General features: G+C 44.3%; 1 protein-coding gene across 1 annotated transcript in view; it reads right to left on the bottom strand.

Annotated features, from left to right (window-relative positions):
• Positions 1 to 4,081: 4,081 nt before the first annotated feature.
• Positions 4,082 to 17,173, bottom strand: part of LOC137096868 (uncharacterized) — a 45,698-nt gene continuing 32,606 nt past the window's right edge. The window contains exons 13-15 of the mRNA XM_067467121.1: positions 14,215 to 14,257; positions 12,957 to 13,020; positions 4,082 to 4,179 (exon numbers count right to left, since the gene is read on the bottom strand). Of these exons, the coding sequence (XP_067323222.1) occupies positions 4,082 to 4,179; positions 12,957 to 13,020; positions 14,215 to 14,257 (205 nt within the window). The remainder of the gene's footprint in view (positions 4,180 to 12,956; positions 13,021 to 14,214; positions 14,258 to 17,173) is intronic.

Below are 17,173 nucleotides of genomic sequence, written 5' to 3'. Positions count from 1 at the left end.
GAGCAAACCACTGACCACCTGCTGCAATGCACCCTGAGCCCAGCCACATGCACAAGGGAGGACCACCTTGCGGCAACACCAGAGGCACTCCAAGTGGCCAAATACTGGTCAAAGGACATTTAATCAGCTACCAAGTTTGCAAAATTTGTGTTGTTTTTTTAAAATCTGTTTGTTTGTTTTGTTCTGTTAGAAATGTAATACAATGTTCTGGTTGCAGATGACACGATAAATAAATAAATGGATTTATCAAAAACAAGTCATGCCAGGCTCATCTGATCTCTTTTTTCGATAGAGTTACAAGCTGGGTAGATGCGGGGAATGCTGTGGATTTCAGGAAGGCCTTCGACATGGTCCCCCATGACCTTTTGGCAAGGAAAGTAGTCCAATGTCGGCTGAGCAAAACTACGGTGAGGTGGATCAGCACTTGGTTAAATATACAATCCCAGAGGGTGATTCTCCCCAAGGCTTCCTCTTCATCCTGGAACGAAGTGACAAGCGGAGTGCCACAAGCAGGGTTCCGTCCTGGTCCTGGTCCTGCTTAGGATCTTTATTAATGACTTAGATGAAGGGCGAGAAGGCAGGATCATCAAGTTTGCAGACGACACCAAATTGGAAGGGAGAGCCAAGACTCCAGAGGACAGGAGCAGGATTCAAGACGATCTTGACAGATTAGAGAGATGATGGGCCAAAACTAACACAATGAAGTTCAACAGGGACAAATGCAAGATACTCCACTTTGGCAGAAAAAACGAAATGCAAAGATACAGAATGGGAGACGATGATGCCTGGCTCGAGAGCAGTACGTGTGAAAAAGATCTTGGAGTCCTCGTGAACAGCAAGTTAAACATGAGCCAACAATGTGATGTGGTGGCAAAAAAAGCCAATGGGATTTTGGCCTGCATCAATAGGAGCCTAGTGTCTAGATCTAGGGAAGTCATGCTCCCCATTCCCTATTCCGCTTTGGTTAGACCACACCTGGAATAATGTGTCCAATTCTGGGCACCACAATTCAAGAGAGATATTGACAAGATGGAATGTGTCCAGAGGAGGGTGACTAAAATGATCAAGAATCTGGAGAACAAGCCCTATGAGGAGCGGCTTAAAAAGCTGGGCATGTTTCGCCTGAAGAAGAGAAGGCTGAGAGGAAACATGATAGCCATGTATAAATATGTGAGAGGAAGCCACAGGGAGGAGGAGAAAGCAAGCTTGTTTTCTGCTTCCTTGGAGACTAGGATGCAATGGAAGAATGGCTTCAAACTACAAGAGAGGAGATTCCATCTGAACATGAGGAAGAACTTCCTGACTGTGAAAGCTGTTCAGCAGTGGAACTCTCTGCCTTGGAGTGTGGTGGAGGCTTCTTCTTTGGAAGCTTTTAAACAGAGGCTGGATGGCCATCTGTCACGGGTGCTTTCAATGCAATATTCCTGCTTTTTGGCAGAATGGGGTTGGACCAGATGGCCCATGAAGTCTCTTCCAACTCTGTGATTCTATGATTCTATGAAGGCTTTCATGGCTGCATTGTTGTAGGTTTTTCAGGCTATATGGCCATGTTCTAGAAGCACTCTCTCCTGATGTTTTGCCTGCATCTATGGCAAGCATCCTCAGAGATTGTGAGGTCTGAATCTTGTCTTTGGTGTTGGCTCAAAATAAGTACAATAAGTTGAGCTATTTTTTGGAGTAACCCATATTATTTGGTGCAATTTTGACCTTTCAATCTGACCCTCATAGAGGTTGCCTTTTGTTAGTCGTCTGCTATTTGAGACCAAGTTTCCACTCCTGGGTGGGGCGGAGTGGGAGCGCCAGTCCTTTACATGCTTTACATGTTTTATCAAGCATAAAGCTTCTGGAAACCACAGGGACTTTCTCAGAGGGTGTGAGCACAGGAAAATGGGCAGCCGGTCAACAAGACATTTTGCTTGCTCTTCTAATTATTGGCATGCTTTACTTGATTGGTTCTTACCATGACACAGACATGTGCCTTTCACCTTAAGAACAGACAAGCATCCCGAGCTCTGAGGATCATCTGGGAAAGAATCCCACGGGAGCATTGCAGCGCACCCAAATACCTGGGAGTCACTCTGGACCGTGCTCTTACCTACAAGAAGCACTACCTGAACATCAAGCAAAACGTGGGTGCGAGAAACAATATCATACGAAAGCTGACTGGCACAACCTGGGGATCACAACCAGACACAGTGAAGACATCTGCCCTTGCACTATGCTACTCTGCTGCTGAGTATGCATGCCCAGTGTGGAACACATCTCACCACGCTAAAACTGTAGATGTGGCTCTTAATGAGACATGCCGCATTATCACAGGGTGTCTGCGCCCTACATCACTGGAGAAACTACACTGTCTAGCCGGTATTGCACCACTTGACATCCACCGGGAAGTAGCAGCCAATAGTGAAAGGACCAAGGCAGAGACATCTCCAGCCCATCCCTTGTTTGGGTATCAGCCAGCACGTCAATGACTTAAATCAAGAAATAGTTTTCTAAGATCTACAGAGACACTTGCTGGAACACCCCAGCAAGTGAGAGTCCAATAGTGGCAGGCTCAAACCTAGCACCTCAATCCATGGGTGATACCAGATGAGAGACTCCCCCCTGGGCACACAGAAGACTGGGCGACTTGGAAGGGGCTGAACAGACTGCGCTCTGGCACCACGAGATGCAGAGAAATGGGGCCACACAGTGGAGTCCACGACATGCGAGTGTGGAGAGGAGCAAACCACTGACCACCTGCTGCAATGCACCCTGAGCCCTGCCACATGCACAATGGAGGACCTTCTTATGGCAACACCAGAGGCACTCCAAGGGGCCAGATACTGGTCAAAGGACATTTAATCAACTACCAAGCTTGCAAACTCTGTTTTGTCTGTTTGTTAAAAAATTGTTAAAAATGTAATAGAATTGTCTGGTTGATACTAACACGATAAAAAAATAAAAAAAATAAAAAAATGTATATATATCTTGTAAGCCGCTCTGAGTCCCCTTCAGGTTGAGAAGGGAGGCATCTAAATCATAGAATCATAGAATCAAAGAGTCGGAAGAGACCTCATGGGCCATCCAGTCCAACCCCATTCTGCCAAGAAGCAGGAATATCGCATTCAAATCACCCCTGACAAATGGCCATCCAGCCTCTGTTTAAAAGCTTCCAAAGAAGGAGCCTCCACCACACTCCGGGGCAGAGAGTTCCACTGCTGAATGGCTTTCACAGTCAGGACGTTCTTCCTCATGTTCAGATGGAATCTCCTCTCTTGTAGTTTGAAGCCATTGTTCCACGTCCTAGTCTCCAGGGAAGCAGAAAGGAAGCTTGCTCCCTCCTCCTCCCTGTGGCTTCCTCTCACATATTTATACATGGCTATCATATCTCCTCTCAGCCTTCTCTTCTTCAGGCTAAACATGCCCAGCTCCTTAAGCCGCTCCTCATAGGGCTTGTTCTCCAGACCTTTGATCATTTTAGTCGCCCTCCTCTGGACACATTCCAGCTTGTCAATATCTCTCTTGAATTGTGGTGCCCAGAACTGGACACAATATTCCAGGTGTGGTCTAACCAAGGCAGAATAGAGCATGGGGAGCATGACTTCCCTAGATCTAGACACTGGGCTCCTCTTGATGCAGGCCAAAATCCCATTGGCTTTTTTTGCCACCACATCACATTGTTGGCTCATGTTTAACTTGTTGTCCACGAGGACTCCAAGATCTTTTTCACATGTACTGCTCTCGAGCCAGGCATCGTCCCCCATTCTGTCTCTTTGCATTTCGTTTTTCCTGCCAAAGTGGAGTATCTTGCATTTGTCACTGTTGAACTTCATTTTGTTAGTTTCGGCCCATCTCTCTATTCTGTCAAGATCGTTTTGAATCCTCCTCCTGTCCTCTGGAGTCTTGGCTATCCCTCCCCATTTGGTGTCCTCTGCAAACTTGATGATCATGCCTTCTAGCCCTTCATCTAAGTGTTGTAAATAAATAAATAAATAAATAAAATTCAGAAAGAGATTCAATGATAAATTGCTAGCAGAAGCCAAAGCGTTTATTGGAAGAATTACACGACAATTGCACGAGAAAGAATCAACTGGAATCAAGTGAGATCAATGAAGCATTGGTGGAGGTGCTTTGCGTCTTGCTGGATGCCAGAGAGGTCTGCATCTGCCTTTACTTGCAAATCAGAAGGGCGTTCTAAGCAAGGAGAGAGAGAAAATACACAATTTTAAACATTTCCTTCCTGTGTTTCCCATCTGCTGTAAAGCAATTGCCCTTTACATCTGTTCTGCCTGTCCCTGAGTGCATTTACACTGTAGTGGTGTCAAGCTGCATTAATTCTGCAGTGTAGGTAAACTCTGGAAGTAACCTTGCTCTTGAGAGGAACAATATTTTCCTTTGTTTTCACATGTGTTGGCTTCTCAAGTCATCTCTTTTGTCATGAATGACTTTTCAATGACTTTAAAGCAGGGGTACCCAAACTACGGCTTGCGGGCCACTTCCGGCCCGCCAAGGGCACTTATCTGGCCCGCGGAGAAAGAGCGCCCCCCCCCCCCCCCCACACACACAGTGCGCCTCCCTTGACTGGCTCACGCTATCCGTCAGGCCCAATGGGCAGCATGAGCTGCTCCGCGTGGCCTACTCGCGTGTAAAGCACCTCGCGAGGTGCTTTACATGCGAGTAGGCTGCACGGGGCTGCTCCTCCCTTGGCAGGCTCACGCTGCTCATCGGGCCCGATGGGCAGCATGAGCCAGCCAAGGGAGGCTGCCCCGGCGCTCCATGCAGTCATGCCGGCCACATGACCTTGGAGGTGTCTACGGACAACGCCGGCTCTTTGACTTAGAAATGTAGATGAGCACCACACCCCAGAGTCAGACACGACTGGATTTCATGTCAGAGGAAAACCTTTAACTAGGAAAACTGTGGAAGAAAGAACTCTTGTCTGTTGGAGGTAGGTATGAATGTTTCAATTGGCCACCTTGATTACCATTCCATAGCCTGACAGTTTTTAGGGAGAATCCTTTGTTGAAAGGTGATTAGCTGGCCCTGATTGTTTCTTGTCTGGAGTTCCCCTGTGTTTGAGTGTTGTTCTTTATTTACAGTTATAATTTTAGAGTTTTTTTTTAATACTGGTAGCCAGATTTTATTCAGACTAGAAATAGGAAGATTTCCTATTCTCTGCTCCTGGAATTACTGCCTAAAGAGGGCTAGAAAGAACCCCCTCCCTCTAAGGCAGCGTTTCTCAACCTGGGGGTCGGGACCCCTGAGGGGGTCGTGAGGGGGTGTCAAAGGGGTCGCCAAAGACCATTGGAAAACATAGTATTTTCTGTTGGTCATTAGGATTCTGTGTGAGAAGTTTGACCCAATTCTATTGTTGGTCGAGTTCAGAATGCTCTTTGATTGTAGGTGAACTATAAATCCCAACAACTACAACTCCCAAATGTCTATTTTCAACAGACTTCACCAGTGTTCACATTTGGGCATATGGAGTATTTGTGCCAAGTTTGGTCCAGATCCATCATTGCATGAGTCCACAGTGCTCTCTGGATATAGGTGAACTATAACTCCCAAACTCAAGGTCAATGCCCACCAAACCCTTCCAGTGTTTTCTGTTGATCATGGGAGTTCTGTGTGCCAAGTTAGGTCTAAATCCATCGCTGGTGGAGTTCAGAATACTCTTTGATTATAAGTGAACTATAAATCCCAGCAACTACAACTCCCAAATTACAAAATCAATCCTCCCCCCAACCCCACTAGTATTCACATTTGGGCATATTGGGTATCTGTGCTCAATTTAGTCCAGTGAATGAAAATCCATCCTGCATTTCGGATATTTACATGACGATTTATAACAGGTATAAAGTAGCAACGAAAACAATATTATGGTTGGGGGTCACCACAACATATGGAACTGCATTAAGGGGTCACAGCATTTAGACATACAGACATACAGAGTCTATGCAACTACATTGGATTCACAATTACATTTCTGTTATCACTGTCCCAGTTCTTATCAGAGTTTACTTTTCAGTTCTTATTAGCAATTTTTAATTAGAGTCAAGCAAGCAGGTAGTTTAGTCATCGCAGGCCTTAATATTGTACTGGTGCTTCGAAAATTATTAACTCCATCCACACATCCTTCCATTTGACTCATTCGTTCCCACAAATCGTATTAAATTCACATTTCTCAAATCTGCATATTAATTTTTGGTGACACTTTTCTCCTCCTTAGATCAGGGTTTCTTTTTTTTTTTAATCCACTTGCACCCCTTTTTGTCCAATAAATGTTTGATTTGGGATCCCAGGGTCATTGCTGACTCTGGAGCCCCAGGTGTCAACAGTGACCAGGAGCATCTTCACATAAGACGCCAGAACTGGCCATGGTAGTCCATGCCTTAATCACATTCTGCTTGGAACTACTGCAACACTCTATACATGGGGCTGCCTTTGAAGACAGTTCAGTAGCTTCAACTGGTTCAGAAATCAGCAGCCAAATGCTAACAGGAGCTCGGTACAGGGAGAGATCCACTCCCATGTTGCAGCAGCTCCACTGGCTGCCGGTCTGCTTCCAGGCTAAACACAAAGTGCTGGGCATTACCTTTAAAGCCCTAAACAGTTAGGGTCCAGGTTATTTGTCCAATCGCATCTCCTCTTACAAACCAGCCCAGGCACTGTGGTCATCGGAGGAGGCCCTGCTCTCAGTCCCACTTCCATCCCAAGCATGGCTGGTGGGAATGAGAGAGAGGGCCTTCTCCATGGTTGCCCCGCTCCTCTGGAACTCACTCCCTAAAGAAATAAAGCTGCCCCCCTCCCTCCTCTCCTTCAAAGAACAACTGAAGACCTACTTCTGCTCACTAGCATATGGAGAGGAGGAGGAGGATTAGACGGTTGAGAGATCACTGCCGGGGCTTTGGTTGAGAACTATTTATATTTGGGTTTTCCTAGTCCACACCAGCCCAATGACCTCATTTGACTACATAACCAACCCACACCATTTTGTGAACCCTCGCTGGCTGTTGTAAATTAATGCGGATGTTTTGTTTAGATTTTAAGTTATTATGTAATTTTGTCTGACTAAGTGTGGTTTAATGTATTGATGTTAGGTTTGACTGATGTTAGGCTTTAATTTTATGTTACGTTTTAGTGTTATTTTCATATATGGAGGTTTTCTAGGATTTTATGGCAGTCTTTGTTTGGTTTATGTAGGCATTGAATGTTTGCCATTGTATGTTGGAATACATCCTGAGTCCCTTTGGGGAGATAGATAGGGTGGAATACAAATAAATATTATTATTGTTGTTGTTGTTATTGTTATTGTTATTATTATTTTTATTAGAAACACAGCAAGGCTAGTACACAGCAAACTAGAACTGTGTGATATATCGGCAAATAATGCGATATTATTATTATTATCATTATTATTATTATTACTATTATTATTATTGGTTTATAAAATAGGTATCAAATTTTACAGATAATAAATAATAAAAACATTTATTTCAAAACAATATACACATATTTGTACCATTTATTAAAAATCAGACTTGCATACTCTAGGGCTGGGCGGTTTCGTTTCGTTAATTCGTAATTCGTTAATAATTCGTTAATTTTTTCAATTACAAAACGATAACGAACCATTCTGGAGCAATTATAAAAAAAACGAATTTTCAAAAACGTTTTGTAAATGCTTCGTATTTCGATATTGTATTCTTTTCGTTATTGTTCTGAGGTCGTTTCGTTATTATTTCCGCATGTCTGGGCCAGTTTTATGGTTTAATTAGTGAAAAAAAATATAATATCACACCAACAGTCAACAACAGAGGGAGAGGGAAGCTTCAGAAGGTTTTGGAGGTTTTTTAGCGTATTTCGCGGTCGCGTCCACCATTAATGAATCGATTCGTTATTGTTTCAGAAATCGATTTGTTAATTTTTTTACCATTTACGAAATTTCGTAAATATCGAACTTTTTAAAAGGAAAATTTTGTAATTATTTTAAATATCGAAACAAAAAAACCCCCCAAATACAAATCGATTTTAGAAACAATTTTTCCGTTGTTACCCAGGCCTAGCATACTCGTGAGATGGATGTGCTTGCTTATTTTTGCATAAAGAATTAAATCTAGGAGAATATTTGATGCTGCAGAATGCAAAAGCATTTTGCAGAATGCAAAATGCAGTTCGGAATGCTGCTTCGGAATGCTTAGTGCATCAATACGTCGCACTAAGTGGCCAAAGTACATGACAGAAATGGTTGGAAATTGTGTCCTAATCCCAAAATTCATTTAACACTTTTGATTTCAATTGAGTATGGTTTTTGAACCCAACTTTTTTTACAATCAAAATTTGGAGAGAGGCATTTCCAAAACTGAAAAGATAGCCATCTAGTAAACCAGCATTTACAGGGCTTGCTAAACAAGGCAGGCTGGTTTAACCTTTTTAGGAAAAACAGAAACATTTACTACTTATTTTGGCTAACAAAGTCATAAAAATGCCTTAAACAGCCACTAGGTGGCAGGGGAGATATATATTACTGTATTTCTTCCATTGTAAGATGCCATCAAATGTAAGAAGTCCCCTAATTTCAGTACCACTGACAGCAACAAAAATATCTAAGATAGATAGATAGACCTGTAATTCTACGACACACCTCATGTTTAGAGATGATAGGAAAAAAGGGTGTCTTAGAATTGAAGAAATACAGTACTTTTTGTAGTTGTGTATTCAGAAACATTTCCCACTGCCAAATATTTTGTGATCCCCACACTGAGTTACACAACCTCATATGGGAATGCAACCCAAAGTTTAAGGAGCTAGACCCACTGCAAACTGAGGAAGGGAGGAAGGAGAAGGTAAAAGGGAAAGATAAGGGGAAGGGAAGAAGGAAGGGAAGAAGGAAGGAAAGAGAAGAGAAGAAGGAAGGGAGGGGAGTGAGAGGGGAAGGAAGGAAGGAAGGAAGGAAGGAAGGAAGGAAGGAAGGAAGGAAGGAAGGAAGGAGGGAGGGAGGGAGGGAGGGAGGGAGGGAAGGAAGGAAAGAAGGAGAAGGTAAGGGGGAGGGGGAGGGAGGGGATGGTGAAGGTGAAGGGTAGAAGGAAGGGAAAGGCGATGCTGAAGGGGAAGGGAAGACGAAGGAAAGAAGGAAGACAAGAAGGAAGGAAGAAGAAGGGAAGAAGGAAGAGAAGGAAGGGAAGAAGGAAGAGAAGGGAGAGGGAGGGAGGGAAGAAAGAAGGAAGGAAGAAAGGAAGGAAGGAAGGAAGGAAGGAAGGAAGGAAGGAAGGAAGGAAGGAAGGAAGGAAGGAAGGAGAAGGTAAGGGGGAGGGGGGAGGGAGGGGATGGTGAAGGTGAAGGGTAGAAGGAAGGGAAAGGCGATGCTGAAGGGGAAGGGAAGACGAAGGAAAGAAGGAAGACAAGAAGGAAGGAAGAAGAAGGGAAGAAGGAAGAGAAGGAAGGGAAGAAGGAAGAGAAGGGAGAGGGAGGGAGGGAAGAAAGAAGGAAGGAAGAAAGGAAGGAAGGAAGGAAGGAAGGAAGGAAGGAAGGAAGGAAGGAGAAGGTAAAAGGTAAGGGGGAGGGAGGAAGACAGGGGATGGTGAAGGGGAAGGGTAGAAGGAAGAGAAAGGTGATGATGAAGGGTAAGGGAAGGAGGAAGGAAGAGGAAGGCAAGAAGGAAGGAAGAGGAAGGCAAGAAGGAAGAGAAGAGGGGAGGGGAAGGAGAGTGGAAGGGAGGGAAGAAAGAAGGAAGGAAGGAAGGAAGGAAGGAAGGAAGGAAGGAAGGAAGGAAAAGGTAAAAGGGAAAGGGGAGGGGGAGGAGATGGTGAAGGGGGAGGGCAGAAGGAAGGGGAGGGGAGAGAGAGGGGGAAGGAGAGGGAGGGAAGAAGGAAGGAAGGAAAGGGAAAGGGAAGGGGAAGGGAAGAAGGAAAGGGAAGGGGATGGTGAAGGGGAAAGGTAAAAGGAAGAGGATGCTGAAGGGGAAGGGAAGAAGGAAGAGAAGGAGGAAGGGAGTGGAAGGGAGGGACGAAATAAGGAAGGAAGGAAGGAAGGAAGGAAGGAAGGAAGGAAGGAAGGAAGGAAGGGAAGGGTTGCTGTCAATTTAGCAATCTGGCAAGTGGCATGCCCATTCTCCACTATGTTTACAAAATCCTAGAGTTGTAAGTACCCCAAATGCCACCCAGTCCAACCTTATTCTGCCAGGCAGAAGGACACCACCCAAGCTCTTCTGCCAGATGGCCATACAGCCTCTGCTTAAAATCTTCCAGAAAAGGAAACTACTGTAGGGATTCGCCACAGGAGCTTGAAAGAAACTGAAGCGGCATCGTTTCCAGCTCACCTTGCAACTTGGGCCATTTGACTCTCAATACAAAGAAAACAATGGCCACAACTACATTGGCCCATTATACCACAGGACAACTGGGGTAAAGATCATTTGGGTTAATGAAGGCCAAAGCCTCTTAACATGGCCTTAACATGGCCAAGAATCTGGATCAAACCACAACTTTGAGCCCATCTGAAGAGTAGGTCTGGTTTCAAGATGGAACCAGCCGCAACTGTTTGCATGGCCACCCTGTATTCCCCAGGCATTCAACGTTCCGGATCAGTCCCAAGATAAACGGGCAATGTCGAACTTGCCAATGCTGATCTCTCTTGGAGAGTTTTTGTAATAATTGAATCATGAGAGTATTGTTGTTATTGTTATCACCATGATTATTATGAATTTTATTATGATGTAATTCAAGCCTTACCTCAACTGTTCTGATAGACACACCCGCCACGGGAATGTCAAAGAGTGTGGGCAGTGGACATCCTTGAGCAAGAAGTGCTAGAAGAAAGAAATTGTATTATTTCAGCCCTTGAGAGGGATGCATTGCTGCAGAGGAGATGTCCAGAACCTGCTTATAGTCCTCAAACTGTGTTTGCATCTTGTGGAACAGCAATAGAGGAGTGTGCCTATGTCTACTTGTACTGGGAGAAAAAATTAAGATTGTTCTCAAGCTGCTGCTATGCAATTCCAGGAGCCTGTTGGCCAGTTCCATGGATAGATGGTTAAAGGGTGCATCTCCATCAGCAAACAGTTCTCTCTCAGATATTTTTTTGCAATATCACCTTTCTGGCCACCATCAAAAAATGCAACACCAGCAAAACCACAAGAGGAGAATTGTTTGCTGGTGGCAACACAGTAATGGATGCATTGAAGCTAGGATAGTGGATATGGCTAGTCCACTTCTCCAAAACTGCAAGATCACTCTGGATCTTCTGAGAAGCTGCAGAGTAAATCCCACATTTTGTTATTGCAAGGTAACGGATGAACGCAATATTTATCTTGCAAATCCAGTTATGTATCATATGGAGTCTGTGCTGACTCAACATTATTTTGAGTTTGTGGACATGGTCCACATATAGAATCATAGAATCATAGAGTTGGAAAGGTCCTGGGACCATTGTATGCTGTGGGACTTGAGCAACCATGGATTTCTGCATGTACAGGAGGGTCTTGAGATTATTGTATAGAATGGAACTTGAGCATCCATGGATTTCTGTATCTACAAGAGAATACTGGGATTATTGTATAGAATAGGACTTGAGCATCCATGGATGTTGGTATCTACGGAAAGTCCTGGAACCTTTGTTTGTAACAGGATTTGAGTGCCCATGGATTTCGTTATCTACGGGAAAGTTCTAAGACCATTGCATAGAATGGGACTTGAGAATCCATGGATTTCAGCATCTACAGGAGGGTCCTGGGACCATTGTATTAATGGGACTTGAGCATCCATGGATTTTGGCATCTACGGGAGCGTCCTGGGACTGTTGTATGTAATGGGACTTGAGCACCCATGAATTTTGGTATGTATGGGAAGGTCCTGAGAGCATTGTATAGAATGGGACTTGAGCATCCATGGATTTTGGCATCTACGGGAGCATCCTGGGACCATTGTATTAATGGGACTTGAGCATCCATGGATTTTGGCATCTACGGGAGCGTCCTGAGACCGTTGTATGTAATGGGACTTGAGCACCCATGAATTTTGGTATGTATGGGAAGGTCCTGAGAGCATTGTATAGAATGGGACTTGAGCATCCATGGATTTTGGCATCTACGGGAGCATCCTGGGACCATTGTATTAATGGGACTTGAGCATCCATGGATTTTGGCATCTACGGGAGCGTCCTGAGACCGTTGTATGTAATGGGACTTGAGCACCCATGAATTTTGGTATGTATGGGAAGGTCCTGAGAGCATTGTATAGAATGGGACTTGAGCATCCATGGATTTTGGCATCTACGGGAGCATCCTGGGACCATTGTATTAATGGGACTTGAGCATCCATGGATTTTGGCATCTACAGGAGGGTCCTGGGACCATTGCATTAATGGGACTTGACTATCCATGGATTTTGGCATCTACGGAAGCGTCCTGGGACCATTGTATTAATGGGACCTGAGCATCCATGTATTTATGGGAGGGTCCTAGGACTATTGTAAATAACAGGACTTGAGCATCCATGGATGATGGTATCTGAGGGAGGGTCCTGGGACCATTGTATGTAATGGGACTTGAGCATCCATGGATTTATGCATCTAAAGGGGGCGGGGGTCCTGGGACCATTGTATGTAATGGGACTTGAGTATCCATGGATGTTGGTATCTAAGGGAGGGTCTTGGGACCATTGTAAATAATAGGAGTTGAGCGTTCATGGATGATGGTATCTAAGGGAGGGTCCTGGGACCATTGTATGCAATGGGACTTGAGCATCTATGGATTTTGACATCCTGGAACCAAATCCCAACAGATACTGCATTCCCACTGTATGCTTCTTGTCATAGAGGCGCCATATCCCTATGAGAAATAGTAATCAGGATTTTGTCTAACCCTTGCCTCCAAGGATTTGTCTAGCCGTGTAGCTGCTAGACACACACACACACATCAAATCCTTGGAAACATCTTCTTCTGCTGTTCAGCCATTTTTTTCTGAGGGTCTTACCATTCAAGGCAGTCAGAACAGCTTCCTCCACTAAGGTGGTGATGGGGTCCAGGAGGCTGCCAAGCTGTTTTGGGGAAGGAAGAAAAGAATGGTCAAGGCAAGGAACAAACAGCCTGTTAAAACAAACTTACACTTCATAGAATCATAGAATCAAAGAGTTGGAAGAGACCTCATGGGCCATGCAGTCCAACCCCATTCTGCCAAGAAGCAGGAATATTGCATTCAAATCACCCCTGACAGAAGGCCATCCAGCCTCTGTTTAAAAGCTTCCAAAAAAGGAGCCTCCACCACACTCCGGGGCAGAGAGTTCCACTGCTGAACAGCTCTCACAGTCAGGAAGTTCTTCCTCATGTTCAGGTGGAATCTCCTTTCTTTCCTGTAGTTTGAAGCCATTGTTCCACATCCTAATCTCCAGGGAAGCAGAAAACAAGCTTGCTCCCTCCTCCTCCCTGTGGCTTCCTCTCACATATTTATACATGGCTATCATCATGTCTCCTCTCAGCCTTCTCTTCTTCAGGCTAAACATGCCCAGCTCCTTAAGCCGCTCCTCATAGGGCTTTTTCTCCAGACCCTTGATCATTTTTAGTCGCCCTCATCTGGACACATTCCAGCTTGTCAATATCTCTCTTGAATTGTGGTGCCCAGAATTGGACACAATATTCCAGGTGTGGTCTAACCAGGTACTGTCAAAATAGGAAAAATACATATTTGTATCTGAAGAAGTTGACTTAGGCCCCTTCTACTCTGCCATATAAAATCCAGGATATATGATCTGAACTGGATTATATGACTGTGTAGTAGATTTATATAATCCAGTTCAAAGCAGATAATGTGGATCATCTGCTTTGATAATCTGGATTATATAGCAGTGTAGAAGGAGCCTGAGCCTATACTGCCATACAATCCAGTTCAAAACAGATAATCTGGATTTTATATGGCAGTATAGATGGGGCCTTAGAGTCAAATAATGCAGTTCAATGCAGTTACACTGTATTGTGAAACTGCATTTTAGGGCAGTGGAAGTGGGGCCATGGTTCCATGTTGAAAGCCTGCTTGAATAGGAGTGGGAAGGACTCCTCTTTTTGGTTCTTCTGAGTTTCAAATACAGAACAGTTTCCCCAAATATGCCAGAAACCGACTGAAGGGCCTTCCACATCTCATCTACCCAAGATCTCGAACATTCTCCCATTTCAACCCAACGTTTTCAAAAGGAAAGCTTGAAAGCAATGTGAGGATGCTCCAGAAAACATCAACTTACTTGAGTGACGCCAATGCCTGAAGATACCAGCTCGATAACATTACTGAGGGACAAGAACATATGATATTGTAAGAATGCAAGTGTCAAAAAAGAACCTCTTTCCAGCGAGCAAAATAGTCGAGTAGCTGGGTTGATGTATCCAAGTGTGTCTGTGGTTTCGAGTGGCCCATTGAAATACATTGGGTTTTCTTCAACAAGGAAAGCTCAATATGCATCTACACTGCCATATCAAATCCAGTTTATCTGCTTTTAATTGGATTATATGTCAGTGTAGATTCATATAATCCAGTTCAAAGCAGATAATGTGGACTATCTGATTTGATAATCTGGATTATATGGCAGTGTAGGTCCAGCCTTAGGACTCCTTCTACACTGCCATATAATGTGATTTATTTTAATCGCATGTATTGTTGTTGTTATTGCTTGTATTGTTGTATTGCGGGCTCGGCCTCATGTAAGCCGCACCGAGTCCCTTGGGGAGATGGTAGCGGGGTATAAATAAAATATTATTATTATTATTATTATTATTATATAAAATCTAAATTATCTGCTTTGAACTATATTATCTGGCAGTGTAGACTCAAATAATCCAGTTCAAAACAGATGGTGGGTATTATCTGCTTTGATAATCTAGATTATATGACAGTGTAGAAGGAGGCTTAGAGGTGGTTTTACCAGGTATTTTCCTTTGAAATGGAGCACCTGGGATTTTTAGGAGACTCTTCTGGGCTTCTGGAAGGTTTTTCTTCTTGACTGCTACTCCCAGAATCCCTAGAATTCTGGGAGTAACAGTCCAAAAAGACCCCTTTCCTGATATCCTAGAGGTCTGGCCAGCAGCATTTGGGTAAAGGGACCAAGATCATAGAATCATAGAATCAAAGAGTTGGAAGAGACCTCATGGGCCATCCAGTCCAACCCCATTCTGCCAAGAAGCAGGAATATTGCATTCAAATCACCCCTGACAGATGGCCATCCAGCCTCTGTTTAAAAGCTTCCAAAGAAGGAGCCTCCGCCACACTCCGGGGCAGAGAGTTCCACTGCTGAACGGCTCTCACAGTCAGGAAGTTCTTCCTCATGTTCAGATGGAATCTCCTTTCTTTTAGTTTGAAGCCATTGTTCCGCGTCCTAGTCTTCACGGAAGCAGAAAACAAGCTTGCTCCCTCCTCCCTGTGGCTTTCCTCACGTACTTATACATGGCTATCATATCTCCCCTCAGCCTTCTCTTCTTCAGGCTAAACCTGCCCAGCTCTTTAAGCCGCTCCTCATAGGGTTTGTTCTCCAAACCCATGATCATTTTAGTCACCCTCCTCTGGGCACATTCCAGCTCGTCAACATCTCTCTTCAATTGTGGTGCCCAGAATTGGACACAGTGTGACTCCAGGTGTGGTCTAACCAAGGCAGAATAGAGCATGGGGAGCATGACTTCCCTGGACCTAGACACTAGGCTCCTATTGATGCAGGCCACAATCCCATTGGCTTTTTTTGCCGCTGCATCACATTGTTGGCTCATGTTTAACTTGTTGTCCATGAGGACCCCAAGATCTTTTTCACACGTACTTCTCTTGATCAGACCTTGTGTGTCCATGTGCTTTAGACTATAGCAAGCTATTGATTTCCTAGGGTTTTCTTAGGAAAGGACGATTCAAGGGGTTTTTTTTCCCTTTCCTTTAGGAGAATAGCCTACAACCCTAGGATTTGTTGGTTTCCCATCCAAGTACTAGCTAGGACTGACTTTGGGATGCGTTCCCTCACTATGTTTAGATATTGCTACAACAAAGTTAGATAATTGTCCAATGAGAGTGCATCAGTACACTGGAATTAATGCAATTTTACCCCAATTTCATGATTCAGTGCAATGGTATCCACCACCTTTTGGCAGAGAAGGCTCAAGACAGGATAGCATTGAGTCTTGGTTGTTAAAGTGGGGCCAAACAGTTTTAATTCTACACTGTAGATGCACACTGAGTTTCACCATGGCTTTTATTCTTACTACTAAACTGAAGTTTAGCAGACCAGTGAGTTTATAAAATGTATTTCAAGAATATCAAGCAAAAAGTGGGTGCTAGAAACAATATCATATGAAAACTGACTGACACAACCGGGGGATCACAACCAGACACAGTGAAGACATCTGCCCTTGTGCTATGCTACTCTGCTGCTGAGTACGCATGCCCAGTGTGGAACACATCTCACCACACTAAAACAGTGGATGTGGCTCTTAATGAGACATGCCGCATTATCACGGGGTGTCTGCGCCCTACACCACTGGAGAAATTACACTGTTTAGCCGGTATTGCACCACCTGACATCCGCCGGGAAGTAGCAGCCAATAATGAAAGGACCAAGGCAGTGACATCTCTGGATCATAACCTGTTTGGGTATCAGCCAGCACGCCAACATCTTAAATCAAGAAATAGTTTCCTAAGATCTACAGAGACACTTGCTGGAACACCTCAGCAAGCAAGAGTCTGATTCGTCCATCCTCAAAAAGCAAGGAAAGCCTGCTGATTGGCCCTCCAGAGGCAGAGGGCGGGCAGGACATTTGAAATGTTTTCCTTTGTATTTTGTCTATAAATATGCTTGTAAAATGCCTAGCAGTATGCTTGTGGTGGAATGATTCCTGCAATGCATCCGATATCAGCTGAATCGCCAATAAAACACCTCGATTGCTTGGAACTTCTTCCGCTTTGGTGAGGTATTATTATTTTTAATATTTTCTATCGCTGAAATTGGCTTCGCCTGGCCTCACCAAAGTTTTTAAGGGCCCTTTTGGAGCGGTCCTCAGGGATCTCCCTTGCTGGGAAGACCCTCCACAAAAGAGCTCGATATCAAGTCCAAAAGTGGCAGGCTCAAACCCAGAACCTCCTAATGTTCAGATGGAATCTCCTTTCTTGTAGTTTGAAGCCATTTGGTATCATTGGCTGATACCAAATGAGAGACTCCCTCCTGGGCACACAGA

The sequence above is a fragment of the Anolis sagrei genome, chromosome 4, assembly GCF_037176765.1.
Source record: "Anolis sagrei isolate rAnoSag1 chromosome 4, rAnoSag1.mat, whole genome shotgun sequence".
In the NCBI taxonomy this organism is placed as follows: Eukaryota; Metazoa; Chordata; class Lepidosauria; order Squamata; family Dactyloidae; genus Anolis; species Anolis sagrei.
Note: the sequence above shows the minus strand (reverse complement) of the source record. Positions and strands in the feature narration are given on the sequence as shown.